The sequence below is a fragment of the Episyrphus balteatus genome, chromosome 1, assembly GCF_945859705.1.
Source record: "Episyrphus balteatus chromosome 1, idEpiBalt1.1, whole genome shotgun sequence".
In the NCBI taxonomy this organism is placed as follows: Eukaryota; Metazoa; Arthropoda; class Insecta; order Diptera; family Syrphidae; genus Episyrphus; species Episyrphus balteatus.
This window is the reverse complement of record NC_079134.1, coordinates 99,078,883-99,102,075: the sequence shown is the minus strand read 5'-3', so window position 1 is coordinate 99,102,075 and position 23,193 is coordinate 99,078,883. Positions and strand designations below refer to the sequence as shown.

At 30.8% G+C, this 23,193-nt stretch overlaps 1 protein-coding gene across 1 annotated transcript; it reads left to right on the top strand.

Annotated features, from left to right (window-relative positions):
- The first annotated feature begins 2,169 nt into the window (after positions 1-2,169).
- Positions 2,170-22,385, top strand: LOC129905875 (acetylcholine receptor-like protein cup-4). The gene is made up of 9 exons (XM_055981501.1): positions 2,170-2,545; positions 2,606-2,737; positions 2,790-2,939; positions 17,034-17,221; positions 17,381-17,487; positions 17,544-17,965; positions 21,184-21,324; positions 21,392-21,558; positions 21,616-22,385. Exons 1-9 carry the CDS (start codon positions 2,260-2,262, stop codon positions 21,730-21,732), a joined length of 1,710 nt encoding a protein of 569 aa, XP_055837476.1. The 5' UTR covers positions 2,170-2,259; the 3' UTR covers positions 21,733-22,385.
- Positions 22,386-23,193: the final 808 nt, after the last annotated feature.

Genomic DNA, 23,193 nt, shown 5'->3' with positions numbered 1-23,193 from the left:
CACTCCCCAATCCTCAATTAATGTTTTAGCCTTTATTTATGTGAACCGAATTTATGGCTTGCTTTTAAAGATTGTTTTACAAAATTCAGAAAAAAAAAATAAAAATAAAACCAATTATGTTGTTTATAAAAGAGAATGCCCAAAAAAAAACAGCACTAATATGATATATGAGACTAAAATAAATATGGTTTGAAAGGGTATCAAACGTTAATAACGAATATGAAATCTTTTTTTTGCTATTTTCATATTTTCCAATTGTAAAGGTTTTTTTTCATGCAAAACTGGGAAGTCAGATTGTCTTGGTTTTGGTTCCATGAGATTCAGCATAAAAAAATACAATAAGATTATTTTTAAATGCTGCAGGTTGCTTTTTGCTTGTTTGCGGCATTTAAAAAATATTCTTAGGTTATGGCACATCATCTTAGGGTATTAGCGGTGTTCAGAATAATAGTGGTACAAATCCATTTGAAATTTGTGCATTATTTTGAACTTTGAGAAGCTTTTTCTCTTTTCTTGTTCACCAGATTTTGAACCAAGCCTCCTCGGAATCAAAATCCTGCCTACGGGCCTCTCTAAAGCCTTAACTACATTGATATAAAAATTGAAAAACGAGTCACAAGTAAAAAAGTACATAAGTGAAACTTGTAGGTACCTTTTTTGTTTTAAGAAGTTTCTTAACTGTTTGTTAAGTTTGGCATCGCTAGTTTCAGTTTTTTTTGTCTTCAGTAGACACACGCCAACGATTTTGATTTAAAAAAAAAAGATTTCTACGAAAATTGTCCCATAGAAACCTTGATATCAAAATTCGGAAAAATTACGAAAACTAATTTTAAAACTCTCATAAATCTTGAAAAATCCATATTTTTAAAACGATCGATCCAATGAACATTAAATTTCTTATAAAATTAAATTAAATTAAATTAAAGATATTTTGGAGTGAATAATTACAAAAAAAAGTTTTTATATACCTTATACCTACTTAGAAACATCAATAGTGCCATCCTGTCGTGCATTTTGATTACTTTAGTTTTGAGTTTCCTAAGTTCTTGGCATCAGGAAAACAAATAGGTATCTAAATACAATTTTAGAAATAAATAGAAAGGTAACACACTGGTTAACAAATTTAAACTTTTTTTGTTGCCGAAACAAAAATATACTTTTCTGAAGGTTTTTGGTGTGCTGAACTTGAATCCGAAGTCAAAAAAAAATAATCAGCTCCCGTTTTTGAAATATTACCGGTAGAAAAAGCAGTAACGGTTTTTATAAGAACTATTTTCCACCTTTCAAAACCTGTTTAAATCTTTCCGATATCATTATTACTGCCTGAGATATCCTCAGTTGTTTGGCATGTTATACAAATTTTATAACATCATTATCTCCTTTATGATATATGAAGCCAAACCCACTTACTTCAATTTAAGATATCTCGGACAATACAAAAGATATTAAAAAGATTTAAACAGGTATCGAAAGATGGAAAACAGTTCTTATAGAAACCGTATTTAATATGCTCAAACTATTTTCCTTATAGGTACAAAAGAATAAGGTCCGAAATACTAAAAAGAAAACATTTTTTTGCATTTTCTAACGGTAATATCTCAATAACGGTTGTTTCTGACTTCGGATTCAGTACACCGAAAATCTTCAGAAAAGTATATTTTTGTTTCGGCAACAAAACTCTTTAAACCAGTGTAATAGTTCCATTGATTTTTTTTTATTCCTTAAGTCATTTATTATCGATTGGTATAGAAGTTGTGTTTCTAAACGAATAAAAACATCACAAAATATCCACTTTTATTTTTTTCCTGATCGCTATTACCGGTCCCTTATACTTTTATTATTATTATTATTATTATTTTTTTTTTGAGAAAAACTATAAATGCATTTTTATTGAAATCGTGAGCTAAACTTTCGAAAAATAAATCATCGGTACCAAATTTCAACCAAATCCGTTTGAGCTGTGGTTCGATGTACAGCGGACAAAACAAACGAACAGACTTCTCCATCATCGTAATGTTGGTTATGATTAAAACCTTCAATTTTTTTCACAAAACCAATACCTTCCCTATAGAGCAAGTAAAAATACCACATACTTTGTTATCCGAAATTATTTTCTTATCAAATGAACATAAATTCTCAATTGAATATCTGAACAGGAAACAGGTCTTTAAGCTAGTAATAAGAAGTCAGTCAAACTCAAGCGCAGATTTGCGCAGTCATTTAATATCATTCGCGTAAGTCAAGAGAAGGTTATAAACTATGAATATTTTGTATCATATAGGATTATTTGCTATTCTCTCCCGGTTTTGTGATGCAAGTAAATTTAACATAAGCCTATCGAATCTAGCAACATGTGAGGAGTATAACATAAAATCTAAAGGATACACATACGCAGATTTCTTTCAAGTTAACTCGTTGAAAAATGCTAGGACAAATGATAACCAGCGACTACATTTGAAATTTTATGTAATGACTTCAATGGATGCTCACATATTGCTCTCAGAAACTGACAATCCCAGAAAATCTGACCGTGTTTATGAAATTGGTAACGTGTTGATAATATTTGTATTTCTTTTTCTGACTTTTTTTTTTTCATATTTTGTAGTTCTCGGTGCTGGTGGAAATACGTTTTCCGCTATACGTTCGATGATGTCTCGAGATCGTGTATCAACCATTTTGGCTGACGACCTCTTATCAGTTTTTGATCCAATGCCAGTTGAAATAATTCAAACAAATGGTGAGACTTGTTTTCTGTGTATATGAACTGCTGTGTAAAATTTTAATTTCAGATGGTGTGTTACTTGTTAATATACCCGGATTTGCAGAACCTCACTTAAAATATTCAGATGACAGCCCGTTAAATATTCGGTTTTTGAGCTTTAGTTCTTATGGTTCTATTTCAGCAAAATGGTTTTATGACTGCCAGTTCGATGGATTTTGTGAGTGTAATATGTGTCTGTATGTTATATGTTTCTAGGCTTATAAACGTACTATGTACATTGTACATGTACATTAGGGTGGGTCAAAAAAAAATTTTTTTTTTTTTTTGAATTGGTACTTCGATATCTCGATTCCTAGACCCCTATAGAGTATACTCACCAAATATGAGCTTTTTATTTTGATAGGAAGGTCCTCCGCTTTTAATATTTCTTTTTTTTCCCTAGTATCAGAAATGAAAATTTTTATCTCTCGATCAGCTGGTATTAAAATTTTTTTTTTCTTATATTCTTATAGGAAATTGAACGCTCTACAAAAAAGGTCTTTAAAATTTTTTTCCCAAACATCACCGTTCAAAAGTTATTAAATCCTGAATTTTGACTATTTTATGGAAAATATCGGTTTTCCTTAGGAATTTTGTAACTCGTAAAAAAAATTTTTTTTAGAACTGCGCCATTACTTTTTTTGTAGGAAATTAACTGCTCTACAAAAATGATCTTGGGTCATTTGTCGATTAAACTAAGCGTTGTAAAGATATTCGTCTTCAAACTCCAATGCACACAAATTTTACCAGTTTTTCATTAATAATTCGGAAAATTTTAATTGAGTCTATGAGTTTTATGGAGTTTGACTTTTTATGAAAAGATAAATGTTTTAAACTGTTTTTGAAGTTTGTTTTTTAGTCGTTAGCATGTTAACTAATACCTAAAAAAAATTGTTCATTTCTGACTTAGAGTCAACATTTCATTAAATGGTAAAAAAAAATACATTTCTGTTTTTTAATTGGTTATTAGAAAGTTTATTTATTTAATTATCAAGAAAGTTATAAAATTTAAAGCATTTATAAAATATTCTTACACTTATACTGTAAATAATTTTCTTTATTGCAGTTCCGGTATTTTTGTCGATGTTCTTTTACAATTTGCAATAAAAATTGAAATTGCTCTTCATTTTTTGTCAAGCATTGATTATATTCAGTTACTAATGCGACTGCTCGCTCAGCTGCATCATTAACAACTTTCAATTGTTCAAAGTATTCTTTATTTTCGTTATAACTTTCATTAGTAGGCCATAACTCAATGTCTATATCAAGAAAATCGTAAGGAAGATCAAAGGTTTTAAACAGATTCAAAGATTTCTTAGAAACAAAGTCATAAATTTTTTTTTGCGTAAATGAATTCAAATTATTTTTATCAATTAGAAATCTTCTACTTTTGGAATCTTGACCTTCACTAGTCTTAACAGCTTCAACAATATTTTTTTTTATATCACATGGAACAGTTTCATCAAATAATGATAAAATGGCAAGTTCATCACTTAAGTACCATAAATGCAAAATCATTTTTTCACAAGTAGCTGAAGAAATCAAAGGATTGGTTCGTTTGTAATCAATTAATGCTTTTAAAAATTGTAAATCATGATTAGCAGCAGTAGTAGCAGAAGTTGATGAAAACCAGGCTTTTAAATACAATACAACTATAAAAACACAAAATTGCTGAAGACCATGAAAATCCTTTACTGCAACCTCGAGATGACTATAAAGAATTGTTGGAATTGTCGTTAATTTTCCTTGGAGAAATGCCTCGAGACAAAGTTTCTTTCAAACGTCCTGGTGCAGTTCATCATGCAAGGTGGATGGCAAAGGCAATTTATAGTATAAAAATGTTCATATTCAGAGATGAACTACAACTTTCAAAGAAGGATTTTCATGGTCTTCAGCAATTTTGTGTTTTTATAGTTGTATTGTATTTAAAAGCCTGGTTTTCATCAACTTCTGCTACTACTGCTGCTAATCATGATTTACAATTTTTAAAAGCATTAATTGATTACAAACGAACCAATCCTTTGATTTCTTCAGCTACTTGTGAAAAAATGATTTTGCATTTATGGTACTTAAGTGATGAACTTGCCATTTTATCATTATTTGATGAAACTGTTCCATGTGATATAAAAAAAAATATTGTTGAAGCTGTTAAGACTAGTGAAGGTCAAGATTCCAAAAGTAGAAGATTTCTAATTGATAAAAATAATTTGAATTCATTTACGCAAAAAAAAATTTATGACTTTGTTTCTAAGAAATCTTTGAATCTGTTTAAAACCTTTGATCTTCCTTACGATTTTCTTGATATAGACATTGAGTTATGGCCTACTAATGAAAGTTATAACGAAAATAAAGAATACTTTGAACAATTGAAAGTTGTTAATGATGCAGCTGAGCGAGCAGTCGCATTAGTAACTGAATATAATCAATGCTTGACAAAAAATGAAGAGCAATTTCAATTTTTATTGCAAATTGTAAAAGAACATCGACAAAAATACCGGAACTGCAATAAAGAAAATTATTTACAGTATAAGTGTAAGAATATTTTATAAATGCTTTAAATTTTATAACTTTCTTGATAATTAAATAAATAAACTTTCTAATAACCAATTAAAAAACAGAAATGTATTTTTTTTTACCATTTAATGAAATGTTGACTCTAAGTCAGAAATGAACAATTTTTTTTAGGTATTAGTTAACATGCTAACGACTAAAAAACAAACTTCAAAAACAGTTTAAAACATTTATCTTTTCATAAAAAGTCAAACTCCATAAAACTCATAGACTCAATTAAAATTTTCCGAATTATTAATGAAAAACTGGTAAAATTTGCGTGCATTGGAGTTTGAAGACGAATATCTTTACAACGCTTAGTTTAATCGACAAATGACCCAAGATCATTTTTGTAGAGCAGTTAATTTCCTACAAAAAAAGTAATGGCGCAGTTCTAAAAAAAATTTTTTTTACGAGTTACAAAATTCCTAAGGAAAACCGATATTTTCCATAAAATAGTCAAAATTCAGGATTTAATAACTTTTGAACGGTGATGTTTGGGAAAAAAATTTTAAAGACCTTTTTTGTAGAGCGTTCAATTTCCTATAAGAATATAAGAAAAAAAAAATTTTAATACCAGCTGATCGAGAGATAAAAATTTTCATTTCTGATACTAGGGAAAAAAAAGAAATATTAAAAGCGGAGGACCTTCCTATCAAAATAAAAAGCTCATATTTGGTGAGTATACTCTATAGGGGTCTAGGAATCGAGATATCGAAGTACCAATTCAAAAAAAAAAAAAAATTTTTTTTTGACCCACCCTAATGTACATACTAAATCACATAAGTTAGTTTAGTAGTGGTTAGTTTACAAGCGACGATTTTTTCAATGACGATTTTTAGTTTGTTCTTGAAATCCTGTGAGATTTAATTTCATTGAAAACTCTGCCCTTCTTCACACGATTATACAAAAGAAAAATATACATTGGAAAAATAGTTCTATTGGCAGAAAAAAAAAATGATTAAAACATCCGGTTCACAACGTTGGACAATGTACAGAAAGTATGAGAATAAATAACACTAGTTTACAAAAAAATTAAAATTTCTTGGACACCAAGTGCCGTTATACTTTTCGTATAGATTTGAGCCCAGAAAACTCTATAATCTTATCTAAAAAAATGTGTATAGATAGGTTTTCGCGATATGATTTTTTCGTTGTTTTTCGCAGCATACTTAATATTCGGGCTAGAAAAAGACGATCAATATGAACAGAAAAACCGGCACCGTAATTTTGAAAATGATAATCGAATAGACGATAATCGTTTCACAGTTTGAGAATCTTTAAAGCTATTTTAAATCATGCCTGTTTCAATATTTTCAAAACAATAAAACAATAAAAGTCTACACATCCTTAGAATTAGTATTAGTCTAGGTCAGGGATGGCGAACCTTTTTAGAGCCTCGTGCCATTTAAAAAAAAAAAATATTTATTTGAGGTGCCTTCGGCGCGGCGTGCCATTCAGTTTTGATCTAGTTTTTTTTTTTTTGTGACCACTAGAAGCAAAAACAATTAATTTTAATCTACGCAGCGTTTTATTTGTAAACACACCCATTAATATAAATTTGAAAATAGCAGATTATTATTGTAGTTCGTTTTAATAACAAAAAATTGCCACTTTTTGCAAAAAGTGAGAGATTTACAAAATTATTATTTCTTTATAGCGCTATTTGTTTTTGAAAAAAACTACAAAAATTGTTTTTGGAACCAAAAAATTAGCTTTCTGCATCATTGTTTCAAATTTTACGTTCGGAAAAACTGAGTTTGAAAAAAATGAATTTGAAATTTTTCAATTTTTAGATGTACCTCAACAAAATAAAACAAAAAAATAAAAAATGAAAAGTGAAAGAAATATTAGGTGTGTTTTTTATTACCACCGGTCTTAACTAGACAAAAAAAACGCAGTCTGGGCTAAGCAATTTACATGTTAAATACAACAACACCTTAGCCCCTTGGGCTTAGTTGTTTAGCCCGGAGATTTCTCTGGGCTTAACTTTTTGAAGAGTTTTAAATCTGTGCTACCAAACTAATTTTTTCATAAATTGTTTAGAATTTGTTTAAAAACGTGAAAACTCACGTTTGGAAGGACAAAATGTATTAAAATAGTTTTGCTAGCATACTTTTTTGTATCTCTTTGTAAAACATACATGAAAAATACAAGAAAATGACGAAAGCGAAAAATATGACAAGTCTAAATTTTTGTTGTGTCTGCTGTTTTCGGAACATTCAATATACAGTGCTGCCAAGATTTCAGGTTAAGCCCCGAGGCGTTTTTTTGTCCACTTAAGACCGGTGGTAGTAAAAAACACACCTATTGTAGTATGACTTCTTTTGTTGTGAACTCGATGCCAAGTATATCAGGGCTACGTTTCGTCACTTTAAGCAAAATGCAGGCTGAACTGAAAGGTAAATTTGGAATCGTCTGACAATATACTTCTAAGCGAATTTTTAATGTTATTCATTTGGACAAATTATGACTCACAGGCGTAAGTGAAAATATTGTCAAGATCTCCAACTGTTCCATTTCATGTTTCCATTAATTTGGAATTGTTCGTCGTATTGCCCTCCAGTTTGATTGATTCAAACTCTTCAGCTACATTTCAATTTCTTCAATTTCCTACCAGTAAAATTTAGACATGTTAAGTTTATCAAAGAATGTCGTATCAGAGTCCATAGTAGACCTAGCATTTTCGATAATTCTTTAACTTGTGAAAACCTAATTACCTACCGATAAAAAAATGTTCAGTTAATTTTACTTCGTCTGGTTTTTCATGTAAATTCAATCCGTTCTTCAGAACGTGAGTATCTTCTTCTGAGAAGAAGAGATTTTTACAGTTTTACAAAATCTCAAGAAAAAATTTACTGGAAAAATCGTTGAATGTCACTCAAATGGCAATTGAATTACTTAATTGATGGCGTGCCGGAAATATTTTATGGCGTGCCACCAATGGCACGCGTTACAAATTTGTATACAATGAATTACCTCACATAAAAACAGAAGCTCGAAAACAGCCAAAATGACGTTTTTTTAGCATAATAATAGCATAGTAATATCTCAAAAACGGAGACCAATCAAATTTTTCTGACTTCAGATTCAAGTTCAACACATCAAAAACCTCTAGAAAAGTATATCTTGGTTCTTGTGGCAAAAAAAAAGTTAAAAAATTTCAAAAATTGAAATTTTTAATTTATTCACAAATTTTTGAATGCAACATTTAAAAAGAATTTAAAACCAATAAAACTGCATTTAAAATTGTGTGATAGGTGAAAGCAAAAACTACGAAAACAGCTAATAATTTCAAAAACCGAAATAAAATATTAAAAAAAATTTTAACGAGAAATTTTGAATGTGATCTTTTAAAGTAAATGTTTTCTAGAGCTCTTGAAACCCGGGTACCCGAAGACCCACCCGGGTACCCGGGTACTCGAATACCCGGGTATTACCCGGGTAGCACCCGGGTACCCGAAATACCCGAGTACCCGAGTGTTTTCAACAGCTCGTGTTACCAAGTAAATTCGCTTAAAACAAAACTTTTTTTTGTGTTTTTTTTTTATTTTGCTATAATTTATTAACCTGGTTGACACTTTTTGGGAATTTGTTTGGCATTTAAAGAGTTTCCTGGTTGAACCAAAGTACAAAGATATGACCAATTTGGTCTTGTACCAATTTTACCTATGAAATAAGGTTGCTTTATAAAAGTTCCAATTTTAAAAGTGGCAGTCCTATATTTTTCATTATAGTTATCAACTAACAATGCCAAACAATCTCCTTAAAAGTGTCAACTAGGTTAATAAATTATAGCAAAATATGAAAAAATAAGAAAAAACAAAAAACTAAATTTTTTATTTGCGTATCTACTTGGTTACACGAGCTGTTGAATGTACTCGGGTACTCGGGAACCCGGGTACCCGGGTATTTTGGGGACCCGGGTACCCGGGTATTTCGAGTACCCGGGTACCCGGGTGCTACCCGGGTAATACCCGGGTATTTTGGTACCCGGGTACCCGGGTAGCATTGGACCCGGGTATTACCCGGGTAGAATCAAGAGCCCTAATGTTTTCCAACCAGAATTATCAAACATTAAAAAAAATATGATTTAATTTGAGAGAAAATAAATTTTATGTATGAGTTAAAAATTTCCCATACAAATTTGTATGGGGAAAGTATGACCCTAGAGGCACGGGTTAATGACCTCCAAAAAATTTGTTTTTGCTAAATTCCCCTTATTTAGGCCCTAAGCTTTTGATCTAGGGGGTGTCTCCCCCGAAAACATCACTTTGGGAAATAACGGACACCCTAATGTGCACTTACATATGTATGCGTTGGAAGAGACAAAGTTAGAAGTTAATAGACGTTCTACACTGTGTGAATCTTAAACCTAGTTAAAATAAACGGAAACCACTTTGATTTAACTGTTTTTCGGAATGATTTTGCGTTGAAGACCATCATTTTAAAATGTATTTTTGTCAAAATCGAATCAACGTTGACCATACTATATCTTACATTGCGATTGCAGTTGCATGATTTTGGAGAAAATTACCTATATTTTTACAAAATTCTTACGTGGAAGATACCTTAAATTGTGGTTATCAAGTGTACTAATTGTAGGAAAATAATTCAGAAACGTTTTTCTTCCACAATCGTGTTTTAAGTAGAACTCTCTTGGTGCACTTCACTACTGTCTGTCGAATAAAGATTTTAGGCTCATAAGCAATCAGATAAAATAATTGAATTTTTCAATTAAGAAAGATCACTCAGTTAGCTATTCTACAGAATAACACAAAAAAAATGTGAAATTCAAAAACATTCAAAATTAAACTTCATTTTTATTCCACTGTATTTTTATCAAAATTTCTTTCAAAACAGTTAAAGATTTAATATAAAGTACTTAATTCTGATTACAAATTTTAAAATTTTCTGAGAAAAAAAAAAAAAACAAAATTTGGTGTATTTTTCAAAACTTTGAATTGTGGTAGCGACCCCTAGAACGTGTTTAAACTGGACCAAATTTTACCCAATTTATATTTAAGGCAGGAAGAACAAAATGAAAGGGTGTCCCATTAAAATTTCGAAAATTGATTTTTAAGAAGCACCCTAATATGTAGGTACATATTTTATTTTCTATAAAAATTCTTAATTTCGTTCATATACTCTTGTGGAGCTCTCTGGTTCCTGACAAAAGTCTAGAAGAAGTACGTTTTGCTTTCATTAAATGGAAATCATAGTAATGCAAGGACCAAGATGCTACTTATTTTTTGTTCTTGCTCAGAAATAAGAGTAAGGGGTGCTTGGAGAAGAAACGCTGATACTGGCACAAGCGACCTTTTGTTTTACACCTAAATCTTGAGGTAGAGCAAAGGAACTGATTTCTATCAACAAAGAATTGGATGCAATTTCATATGCACTTTGGTTTCTGAACCCTTCTTTAAACGTCTTCTTAAAAGGGCGCTGTCGTCGTATAAGACAAGGAGACAAGGACCAAATTTGAAAATTCCCTATACAGATGGGACTTCCTTTCACCCAAAAAATATATAAAAAAAACTAGCTGACCCGGCGGACTTCGTTCCACATTTTCTAGCATTTATTACATATTTTTGACTCTGTTCTGTATGAAACTCTGTTCAACACAAACAGAAATCGGGTCTCAATAACAAAACTAATATACATCGTGTCGCGGTGTTTCTTATCAAACTCGTACGAAACGGTTGAACCAATTTTTATGAAATTTCGAATCGGCAAACACCTATTTTCCATACCCCTAAATGGGTAGGGTGGTCTAACCAAAAATTTTTTTAATTAAAATGATTTTTTTGAATTTTTGTGTCTTTGGTATTAGACCGAGAACCAACAGAACATTTTGGGATAGCTAAAATGTGAGTACATGCAGTTCTAAAGTCTTAAAGCCTCTGTTATTTCCCCAAAGCCTGAATAATTTAATTTTGTGGATGCAACAAATGGAGAGAATTCGGAATTAAAAAAAAAAAAAAAAAAACAAACAAATAAAAAACTAAACAGAAAAGTCTGCAAAACAAAACCGCTTAAACAGCTTATCTTGAGTTCTATCGATCACACCGTCAAGATGAGGAAAAATGACAGAGCGTCAGTTCTTATATTCAGAATGTGAATTTGCGTTAATTTAGTGTGAGTAACCTTCACTGGAAAACTCGCGTTATTTAATCCCCCAAAACCCAAATTTCCAAATTTAGGAAAAATGACAGAGCATCAGATTTTATATTTATAATTTGAAATAATGTAAATTTAGCTCATTTACATTTACTGGAAAACTTACGTTATTTAACCCCCCGAAAACCGTATAAAGCACAAAATTAGAGTTTCCAGACCCTTGAATTCGATATTAAGACGAGCATGGGTACAAAACCAGTACTTATATTTTGGTTATACCTCTACTCCCAAAATTTGCTAGGCCTATAGCAAAAAACTTGCTTTTTTCTCACTTTTTACTAGTACATAGAGAATTTCGAAGCTAGATTACTTCTACAATATGATGGTTACAATAACGATTGTGGGCTCATTTTATAGATAATTATAAGTACTATAATTCATTCTCAAAGAATTATCTATACAAATCAAAACTTCGTCAGATATATGAAAAAATGTCATTTTGCCTCAACCTTGCGACACAAACCCGCACTTTAACCAACTATAAAATTTTATTTCATCAACTCACGGGATTGTTTTGTATATCATTTTTTAGATAATTTTATTGTTAATAAGTCTTACCTTTGTCATTTTTTGTTCAAATGAATAGCAATGGAGCTATTCAATAAAAACGATACCAATCTCTTTTCCAAGATGGCGGCTGTTCCCAACGTCCAATCATCCCAACAAATTGACTTTTATGATAAGGACAACCCCCCGAACACATTCCATGAAAAAAATTTTGTCCCGCGATTTCATGCCTATATTTTGACTAGTTTCCCTGAGCTAATACGTTTTCTACAAAATGTGATTTATTTGACATCACAATGATAAAATATTTATATTTTTCGAAAGAAAAAACAAAAAAATAAAAAAATGTATCACAGTAATAAAACACTTTACTTTTCAACAAAAAATTGTGATTTAAAAACATTTGTTGATCTTAGAATGTTTAAAATTTTGATTTATATGTATTTTTCAATAGTGAATCATAAAAAAAAATTAAAAAAATGTTTTTCCAAAAATTAAAAAAAAAAATTTATGCTGGACCACCCTTACCATTTACGTGTATGAAAAATAGATGTTGGACGATTCTCAGGCCCACCCGATATGCGTACAAAATTTCATAAAAATCGGTCCAGCCGTATCGGAGGAGTTTTGTAACAAACACTGCGACAGGAGAATTTTATATATTAGATAGATGATAATGTAAGGTGAGCGCAAGCTATTTTGTAATCTCATATTACGACTGCCTTAGGTTGCTGTTTAGTTTGTTGAAACAAATCTTTTTCGCTATTCGCGAACTAAATTGAACTAAGTTAGTGAACTAAGTTCACTAGATCAACAAGATGAACTAGTTCATTGAACTAGTTCGTTCGCGAACTACACAAGCCTACTTTAAAAGTCTAAAGCCCAACTACTATAATCGACATAAGCTATCTTATGCGCGCATTTAAGTAAATGCAGAAAAACATACACGCTCTATTGAATAGCCATAATGGAGTCTAACTCTGTTTCCTTAATTTTTTCTCAGTTTTGTTGACTTAAGCTAACATAAGCAAAAGCGATCTCAGTCGCTCGACGCATAAGTGAATCTGACATGTATGCTCAAATACAAACGAAAAACAAACAGAGAGAGTGTGCATGTGAATTATTGCAATTTGCAAAATAAATGAGCGTGTATGTATGTATTGAGAACAAAGTATTATTCTGTGGTTCGCCATCGGTGGTGCCATCTGTGATATTGATATTCAATTAGTCAATTGTGGCTATGCGCGCTAATTTTGCAAACATAAGCAAATTTTCATTAGATTTTTGACATTCGCTTATGTTTGCTTATGCGTTTTATAGTTTAATAAATTAACCAATTATTACGTTTTTATTGAATTTTAAGAACTTACTTTCAACTAAAAAAGTCAAAAATGAAGAAAAGTGAAAACTATAAAGTAACTTAATTGACTTATTGGAAAACACTTTGTTCAAACTTTATAAAATACACGCCAGAAAAATGCGCTCTTCGCGTTTTGATCTAACATTTCCAATAAGTCAATTAAATTATTTTTACTTGCGATATAGGTACTATATATCAAGTTATGCATTCGTACAAAAAAAAAAGTTGAGATAACATTTTTCCATGACATTACGATGGTAGACAATGCCAAAAAAGTGGGTCCCGGAAGTCCGTCTGTCTGTCTGTCTGTCTGTCTGTCTGTCTGTCAGTCTGTCAGTCTGTCTGTCAGTCTGTCAGTCTGTCTGTCTGTCTGTATATAGAGCTACAGCCTAAACAAATGGACCGATTGATGTCAAACCTGGTATGCAGCGTTATTTGGCGACTCTCCAGAGGGGTTTTTGGAATTAATTTTTTTGGACCAAAAATAACGGTACTTGTCATATACCGATTTTAGTAAAATTGAAATATCTCAAAAACGGCTCTAACGATTTTGTTTAAAAAATTCAAGTGTTAGTTTAAAGTTAAGGTCTATCTTCTAATGAAAAAAAAATTTTTTGAAAATCATTATTAACGGTACCTGCCATAGAAACGTTTTTTTTCAAATCCGATTATCTCCAAAACTGCTTATTCGATTTCAACGAAACTTTTTGTGAAGAAGCATTTATATAATTTAAATGTAAGCCAAAAATAAAATTTTGAAAAAATAATTTTTGGATTTTTAAAAAAATTTTGAAAATTTTTTTTTGAAAAATCAAATTTTCGAAAACGGGACATTTAATTTTTTTGAAATTTTGTTTTTAGATGTTGATTAGTGATTTCTACAAAATGGCAAACCAATTTTATTTTTAAACTTTTTTTCCAAAAAATTATTTATAAAAAATTAGTTTTTTAAAAAACGGCTCTAACGATTTTGAATTTTTTTTTTCTAAAAATGCATGTTAATATATCAATCAAAACTGCATACTTGTTTTGGAGGGCAATTTAATTTCAGATTTTATTTAATTTTTTTTAAAAAACGAATTTTATTTTTTTTCCAAATTTCTATATAAAAAGTCTTAAAATTTTAAGCAACTTTAACTCTAAGAGCAAGTTCGTGCGACCCCAGTCGTGCATTTTATTTAGTTTGCGTGCGTGATAAAAGCGTACTTTAGTTTTTTATAATATATGATTTATTTTTTACTTTTTAGTCTTACCTGAGATAATTGGAAGTAAGCTTAAATTGATTTGGGGTATTTCGACCCCCCAATGTCCCTCCCTAGGGTACGAGAAGTGAAAGAGGTACAAAATTTAGTTACAAGATTTTTTAGTTAGTTAGTTAGTTAGTTAGTTAGTTAGTTAGTTAGTTAGTTAGTTAGTTAGTTAGTTAGTTAGTTAGTTAGTTAGTTAGTTAGTTAGTTAGTTAGTTAGTTAGTTAGTTAGTTAGTTAGTTAGTTAGTTAGTTAGTTAGTTAGTTAGTTAGTTAGTTAGTTAGTTAGTTAGTTAGTTAGTTAGTTAGTTAGTTAGTTAGTTAGTTAGTTAGTTAGTTAGTTAGTTAGTTAGTTAGTTAGTTAGTTAGTTAGTTAGTTAGTTAGTTAGTTAGTTAGTTAGTTAGTTAGTTAGTTAGTTAGTTAGTTAGTTAGTTAGTTAGTTAGTTAGTTAGTTAGTTAGTTAGTTAGTTAGTTAGTTAGTTAGTTAGTTAGTTAGTTAGTTAGTTAGTTAGTTAGTTAGTTAGTTAGTTAGTTAGTTAGTTAGTTAGTTAGTTAGTCACATTCGTTTGTTTCTATAAACAAAATTTTCTCGCCTTGAAACGTTTTAGAATCGAAATGCTTGACAGACTGGAAAAATATGAATAAAACTGTGCATGTAAGAAAATTATCGAGATAATTTATCGATTGAACTGCCAAAATTACTCACAAGCAAAAAGGATGCGGGATAGTAAGATATTTGAAAAAAAATTGATAATCTTGCATTAAATGTGAGATGTTACTTCTGAAAAAGTGTTCACGGTTATTTATTTTTGTATCACTTAAATTTTTAAAATAAAAAAAAGAATATTAAAGAAAAAAAAGAAGAAAAAATTTCATGACCTTTTTCGCTTTTGAACTCGGTACCCTCCACTCGCTGACCGACTGCTCTACCTTCGGACTACCGAGCATTGACATATTTTATGTAAAACTATGTCTATATGACCTTTGATGGCAAAAGGTAAAAATATTTTCCTTTTTTTTTTGACAGTTTCCACATCGAGATACAGACACAGGTTATTTTTCCAAATAGAGAAACGTTTGGAATTTTCGTTTCCCAATTTTTCGATGCGAGAAGTTCTCGACTAAGTTACAGAACGTAGGCACAGGTCCTTGTGCGGACCTGATGTTTCACGCGATTAAACAAAAAAAAAGGACATGCTGCCTAAATGTCTGCCGGCATATCCACCCGTCAGAAGTGGCATATTCCCCTCAAATGTGGGTAAAATTCCACTTTTTAAGTTTTTTTTTTTTTACTATATTTAAAATGAATTAAACTAAGTTATGTTTTTATTGGTTTTTCTATTAAATAAAATGACAAACTAATAAATAAAAAAAATCTTGAACTAAAGTAGCTTTTACTATTTAATATGATTGTTTTACTGTTAAGTGTGGCAAATTCCCCCGACTTACCCTATAAGGAACACATTTGTATGTTTATTTTTTGGTCTCCGCTAACTCTGCTAAAAAAGAATGATCAGGTGGTAAGAAATTGGATTTAAGCTCTTTAAATACATGGTATAAAAAGATAAGGTATGATCATTAGAGCCGCCATCTTACAAAATGGGGTAATAAGGTTTTGACGTTTGGCATTTGGCAAAGTCAAAAGCAACAACAATTTCCAAGACAAATTTGTTTACAACAACAATTTCAATGGGCTGGGCTGTCAAAACCTTAAGTAGCCATAAGTTTTGACAGTTCTCGATACTGAGTTTTTTCTAATGATCATACCTTCTCTTTTTATACCATGCTTTAAATATACCCCTATCGATCCATGTAATAAACAGACAGTTTATTACAGTGCCTCTGCGTGGAAGGTTCGGCCATTTAATCTGACGCTTTGACTGGAGTATAAAGAGCGAGTAACAAAGCTTGATAAGTAACAACAATTGATCTGATATATGGCATAAGTTTTTTTGTCCAATATGTGTTAATTTGTTGTTTATTAAATTTTAATTTATTTTCAATAATGTAAATTTCAAAATTCAAAAAAATAATAAATATTAATCCCAAGTTTCACAAAGTCACACTACAGAAAGGCACTGTCCTTGAACGGAAGCATCTACTGCCGAGAAAGTTGTCCGAATAGTTACGAGCCGATGTCGGCCAATAATTCGGTTTTAGTATAGGCGAACGGTTAGAAAACGTTAGGTAAAATATGATTTAATTTTTTTATCTAATTAATTGCATCTACGGAAATGATCATTTAAGCCGAAAAATCAATAATATAAAGCTTGATGAAATTATTAAATTACAATAGAGCTTTGGGATTTTTTTTTTTTTTTATTTATTGAAAATTGAAAAACGTTTTAGCCTGTATGCGTATTAAAAGTCAGCAATGTTCAAAAAAAGGAACACACTAATTGTACATAAATTAAATTTTTTGTTTTAGTTGGAGAGATGGAAATGGAAAACAGACCAATGTCTAACGAGGAGCGGCTAAGGGCAGATGTTCTCAACATGAGTGAAGCAGATATTCCCCCACCCAATGTTACAGAAATTGCTTTTACCTTTAAGGTCCGTTCAGTTGAATTTGATCAGCGATCATGTATTTTGAGTACCAGGCTTCATTTGATAATGGTAATGCCTAGTTTCTATAGGACTTATTGCAGGCTTACACGACTGACAAAAAATTATTAAGTGTTTGCAATATTTTCATTGTTTAAAATAAAAAAAAAACATTATGATTTCTCATTCGTGATAGTCAAGCATTCATATTAAACTTTAAAATGTTTTCAGAACTGGACTGACAGTAGAATAAGTTGGGATCCAGAGTCATACGGAGGTTTAAAATTCATAGTACAGCCGTTGTTTGGTATTTGGCATCCAGTATTGAGCATTGAAGAGTAAATATTTAAAACGCAACCCAAAAAATGATCAAACAAATATTTGTTTATTCCAGTGGAGCTTTAGATACCTTCAAGAAATTTCATCCGTTTTACAGTATCAAAATTGATTTCACTGGAAATATAACTATGTTAGCGCGAAATGCAGAACTGCACTCATGGTGCTTTGATGTGACAAAAGATTGGCCGAATGATGTTACAAACTGTGATATTGTGGTTGGAATTGTAGATAATAACATTAAACTTGTCTACGACATATTGTCTCCGCTTACAGAAACAGTTAACGAATTGTCGGAATGGGCAGTTGAACAAATTTCCGTTATTTATGCTACATATGAAAGAAGGGCTCATGAAACAGAAAGCAACAAGTCAACAGTGAGAGCATATTTGGAGTCTATTGAAGGTGACTTGAAGATTAAAATGACTATCAGCAGAAACAGTAGATTCTACCACTCTATTTTCACAACACCAGCTTTAGGTAAGTAATACTTTATTTACTAATAGTATGCGTCAATAAGGCTTCGTTTTGAAAATTATAGTTCTGTTTATAGCATCGCAAATTGCAATAACAAAAATCTAAGTTACCAATTAATAAGACTTTATCGAGTTTTATAAACTCGCTTTAAACTAAAAAAGTAAAAAATATAGAAAAAGTGCTAATTTTTGAAAAGGTAGGTACCTACATTTAAGTCGTTTCTTGACAAAAAAATAAAAATTGCATATTATCAAAGAATATTATCTCTACTTTATTTTATTAGTACAAAGTTTGGACGTACCGGCTTCATACTCAAAATGCCCCTTGATTTAGTAAAAAAAAAATAAAATTGTCAATTTTTAACTTTTTTTTTTGATTTTAAGTTAGAATTTAAGTCAAAAATATTTTTTTAATTTTTTTAATCATCTTTCGATGATTTAATTTGCTATGAAAAGTGTCTTTTAACCATTTCAAATTTAGGCTTGGTTTTCGAGTTAAATAAAAAAAACTAAAAATCGACCAGTGTTACCGTTTTCCCGAGTAAAAATAGAAATTGAATTTTTAAAGAAAAAAATCTTGAGCGCCCAGCACCGCTGCACCACCGCCGTTTGCAGGAATTTTCGCCGCACCCACCGCCGCTCCACGACTGCAGCACGTCCGCACTATTTCATTTTGAATGAAAAATTCGCCGCACCATGATTCATAATTTTGGAATTCGGAAAAATAAAAAAAAAACTACCGACGACAGGGAGATTCGAACCCGAGCACTTTCAATTAGAAGTCCAACGCTTTAACCACTCGACCACCAATGTTTGCATGAATTGGCAAGTTGTTACTTAAGCCAAAATAACATTGAAGACGACTTAAACATTTTTGTAAGTACGAAAATAGAATTTTTTAATACAAAATTAAATAGTGCTGACGTGCTGCAGTCGTGGTGCGGCGGCGTTGGTACAGCGAATTTTTTTCATATTTTTAATTTTTTCAAAATGAAACGGTGCGGACGTGCTGCAGCGGTGGTGCGGCGGTTTAGAAATTTTTGATCATAGTGCGGACGGGCTGCAGCGGTGGTGCGGCGGTTTAGAAATTTTTGATCATAGTGCGGACGTGCTGCAGCGTAGGTGCGGCGGTCAAAAAGTGCTGCGGACGTGGTGCAGCGGTGGTGCGGCGGAATTCCATTTTTACTCGGGTGCCTAAAAAGTTATTCATGTTTTAATGCCGAAAATGTAGGTTTTTCATATATAACTTTGAAACGGGAGAAGCTATCAAAAAATATATGGATGACTTGTAGGTTTTGTAATAAAAAAATGTTATGGTTATGAATCTTTTTTTCTACGAGATATCGTAGAAAAGTTGTCTTTGAAAAACTGATAGATAATGTGCTCCTTTATACTACTACATTTTTTTCGGAAAGAAAATTTACAATGGAAGAATTATTTTTTGTGTAAATTGTATTTATTTCTTTTCCTGATGCAAATTAATTTTTCGTACCAGCTGATTGACATTTGAGACAAAATGAAACAAATCGGTAATAGCGATGAGGAATATGCATCAGGAAAAAAGAAACAGTATAAAATTAAATATTTTTTCCTGATGCTCGTTTAGGCCTCAGTTATAGCTATCAGTAAAATCCATCAGTAAAAATTGAAACATCAGGAATCTGAAATCTTTAACTGATGAGCGTATAATATATAGCAATCAATAAATTTCCGTCATTAAATGAAATGTTTTTGGACATTCGCGTCTCAAGCAATTTTTTGTACTGTTGATTTCATCAGTAATTTTTTTAATGATGGCACCGAACAGTAAAAAAATGGAACTTCATCAGTAAAACGAAATGGATTTTTTTTTGGAATTTGGCAGTGTTCAGTAAAATGAAATTTCATCAGTAAAATTTATAAAATGAATTTGTGTTTAAAATTTTACACAAAATGCATTGATTTTTTTGATAAAATTAGTGGAAATATGTTTTCAATTTATTTTATCAAAATTTTCCACAAAGTATAAGATTAAATTTTTCAAAATAGCAAAACAAAATTTTTACTGATAGATTTTACTTATAGCTATAACTGAGCCCTTAGAGCGACCAGGGAAACTTACGTCAGTTGACACACACAGAATCTACTATCTACCTACTCTCTTCTTTTCTTGATTGAAATACACACGAAAAATTTTTCGTTTGCAGTGGAACAGGGGTGGAATCGGCTAATGTGATTTGTGATCGGTGACAGTCACAAAAAGCAAATTTGATCTACGTAAGGTGATAGCTGATAGTCACAGTGATAATCACATTTTTGTGATTTTTTCTTGTGACACTGACAACTATTTTGCTATCACCTTCATACAAAAATATATTTCTTTTCCCAATCTCTTAGGCAAAACACAACCAAAAAAAATTATTTGAATTAATTTATTGTTGCTTAAGTAGAAGTTAATCAATACACAATTATTTTTACATTTATCTGCAGAAAATGTTCTAAGTTTTTTTCTTTTTCTCCCAGGAACTCGAATTCCCGATCGACCATTTGACATCGTTTGTTTAAAAACAGAAATCCTTATAAAATAAATATACTCTCAAATGGTTAAGGAATTGCACAAAAATAATTGGCAGGCTTTTCTTAATCACATTAGTTAAATGTTTTTCTTTTGAAGGACACTTCTTATAGATGCAAATAAAGCACCCCCGTACGCACAAATTTACTAACGCGACGACACTTTTGTAATAAATTAATTACTTTTAGTTATTTTGTTTAATAAAACACAAAACAAAAGCAAAACAAACCGAGACCACAATAAAACAAAATAAATTATGAATGAAAATTTGACAGATGTGTGCCAATTCTGTGCATTCTAGCAGAGTGATGCCAATTTATCAAACATTTTTGGTGATCACCTTACACAGACGGAAAATATTTTGTGATCACATTTTATGATCACAAATGTGATCAGCTGGCACGAAAAATGAATTTGAATTTGGAAAATAAATAAATACAATTTAAACAAAAAATAACCAATCCATTGTGAATTTTCTTTTCGAAAAAAATTCTTTGAGTCATTTATAATCGATGTGTGTTTTAATTCGAATTAAATCATCAGAAAATATCTATTTGAAAATTTTTCCTGATCGCTATAACCGGCCGGCCCCTAAGCTGATCCTTAGCGTTCCGATCCGATACATTTAAATATTCTGTTTTTTTTTTTTTATATATATATATTTTTAGTCGCTGAGTTGCTCATACTGCTAGCGTTTTGTTTGGAAAGGGCTAGAAGAGGAGGATTGATTTTGGTTGCTTTAATTGTTGTTTCACTTGGTTTAATGTTTATTGCAAGACATGCACCAGCAATTACAGTTCCTGACATAGGTAAGTTTTAGAATTGCTCACGGTAAATAGTGGATTCTCATTTTATTTTTTATTTTTCTAAATGCAGTCCTTGTTTATGAAATTCTTATGGGAACATCAACTGCAAACTTCATTTTGCATACTATTACAATTTGGTTTGATTTATACCCACCTAAGAGCAAGCCCAATGATTTTTTATTAAAAGTTATCAACTCGGGAGCACTTAGATTTGTTCTTGCCATGAAGTTTGAAGATGTAAGTCTTTTTTTAAAGAAATTATTTTGAATATTGTTGATTTTAATATCTTTTCAGTCTGCTGCATATATTGATGCTCAAGAATATCCATGGAATCAACTTATACAAATTCTTAACCGATTGTCTTTTATTGTTTTATTTGTTTTGTTTATTTCTATGAATTGTATGATATAAAACCAAATAAATATTTCTAATCTAGAAAGAACTTTGCCGAAATCAAGTTCAATAAACTTTGTCTTTATAAATTACGCTACAGGCTTGTCAGGTTGGGGGTTGGGAAAAAGAGTACGAAAAAAGTGGGTCCTGCCATTCTGTACACTTCATATGAACTGCTCGTACTACGCGGCTTGCTCTCAAAAACGGCTCTAACGATTTTAACCTTTTATATCAAAAGAACGTATATTTTAAAATTAATAACATGTACGCTAGGGTAGACCAAAAAAATCATTTTTTCATTATTTTGATTTGCTCTACCGATAACTTGTTTTCTCGACACAAAATAATGCTACCCTATTTTTTTCAGAATTTTTCGATGATGGTTAGGGGTTGCGCGCACCCCTTTATTAAATAAATAAGCTCTTTTAGTTTTTAATTTTTTTTAAAGCTTAAATAATTTTTTAATCGAAAAGCTGTTTGAGTAAAAAGTATTGAGTATCAATAGATCTACTTACTTCAATTTTTCTTTTTTCAAAAAAAAAATATTTTTGACTGATTCCCAGGCGTTAGAAGTCGAAATTACTGATAAATGCTGGGAAAAAAGCCTTAAAACTATGTTTTACTGTTTTTCATAACGGTTCAAATTATTTTTATCGTATTCCTCATCGAATTTCCTATAAAAACTGTGCTTTTATATTGCTCAATTCTTCTTAGATTGATAAAAGAAAATTAATTTTTAAAAAAGATCGTACCAAAACAAGTGAAGGAAAAATGGGGGAGGGTACTATATCTTGGGAGCCGAGATTTGATAACAGTATTTTGTAGAGGAGTTAAATACGATCATTTTTCATCATGGGAGGGGTGGTCTATTTGCCTCCGTTTAGGCGGGAATGGCAATTTTCTAAAAAATGACTTTAAATAATAAAAAAAAATATTAAAATACAATGGCAACACTTACAGTTATGAATGATAGCTTTTTCAAAAGCTAGAACTGTACACTTTATTCTAATTTTGAAGTAAAGTTATTTCAATCAATTGTTTTTGAAATAAAAAGTAAAAAATTGGGAAAACAAGTTTAAAAAACACATTAAATACTATTTTTGTCAAGATTGTGGATAACAATACAAAAAATGGCTGATAAAATAAAGTGCCACAATTGATTCCTTATCAAATACTGAAGTCCATATGTTTTAATGCCTTCTAGTTTTTGAGAAAATTGAAAAATAAAAAAAATTCTTTTTATCAGATTATAATTTTAATGGCTGTTTTTGATATTTTTGCCACCATCAAAAAACATATCCGATATTCAAAATTATAAGGCGCTGCATCAACAACAACATCATTAAAAAATATGGATAGTTATCAAAATAAAATTTCGTGAAACCAGAAGGACGATCTCGAGTAGGTCGGATAGAAAAGAATTTTTTTAATTTTTCAATTTTCTCAAAAACTAGAAAGCATTAAAACATACAAAATACT

What these genes read in the sequence shown, in the direction of transcription:
- LOC129905875 (XM_055981501.1), top strand. Translation starts at nt 2,260, where the DNA reads ATGAATATTTTGTATCATATAGGATTATTTGCTATTCTCTCCCGGTTT. An exon ending in TGACCGTGTTTATGAAATTG is followed by an intron (nt 2,546 to 2,605) that starts GTAACGTGTTGA and finishes CATATTTTGTAG; the next exon opens with TTCTCGGTGCTGGTGGAAAT. An exon ending in TTTCACAACACCAGCTTTAG is followed by an intron (nt 17,966 to 21,183) that starts GTAAGTAATACT and finishes ATATATTTTTAG; the next exon opens with TCGCTGAGTTGCTCATACTG.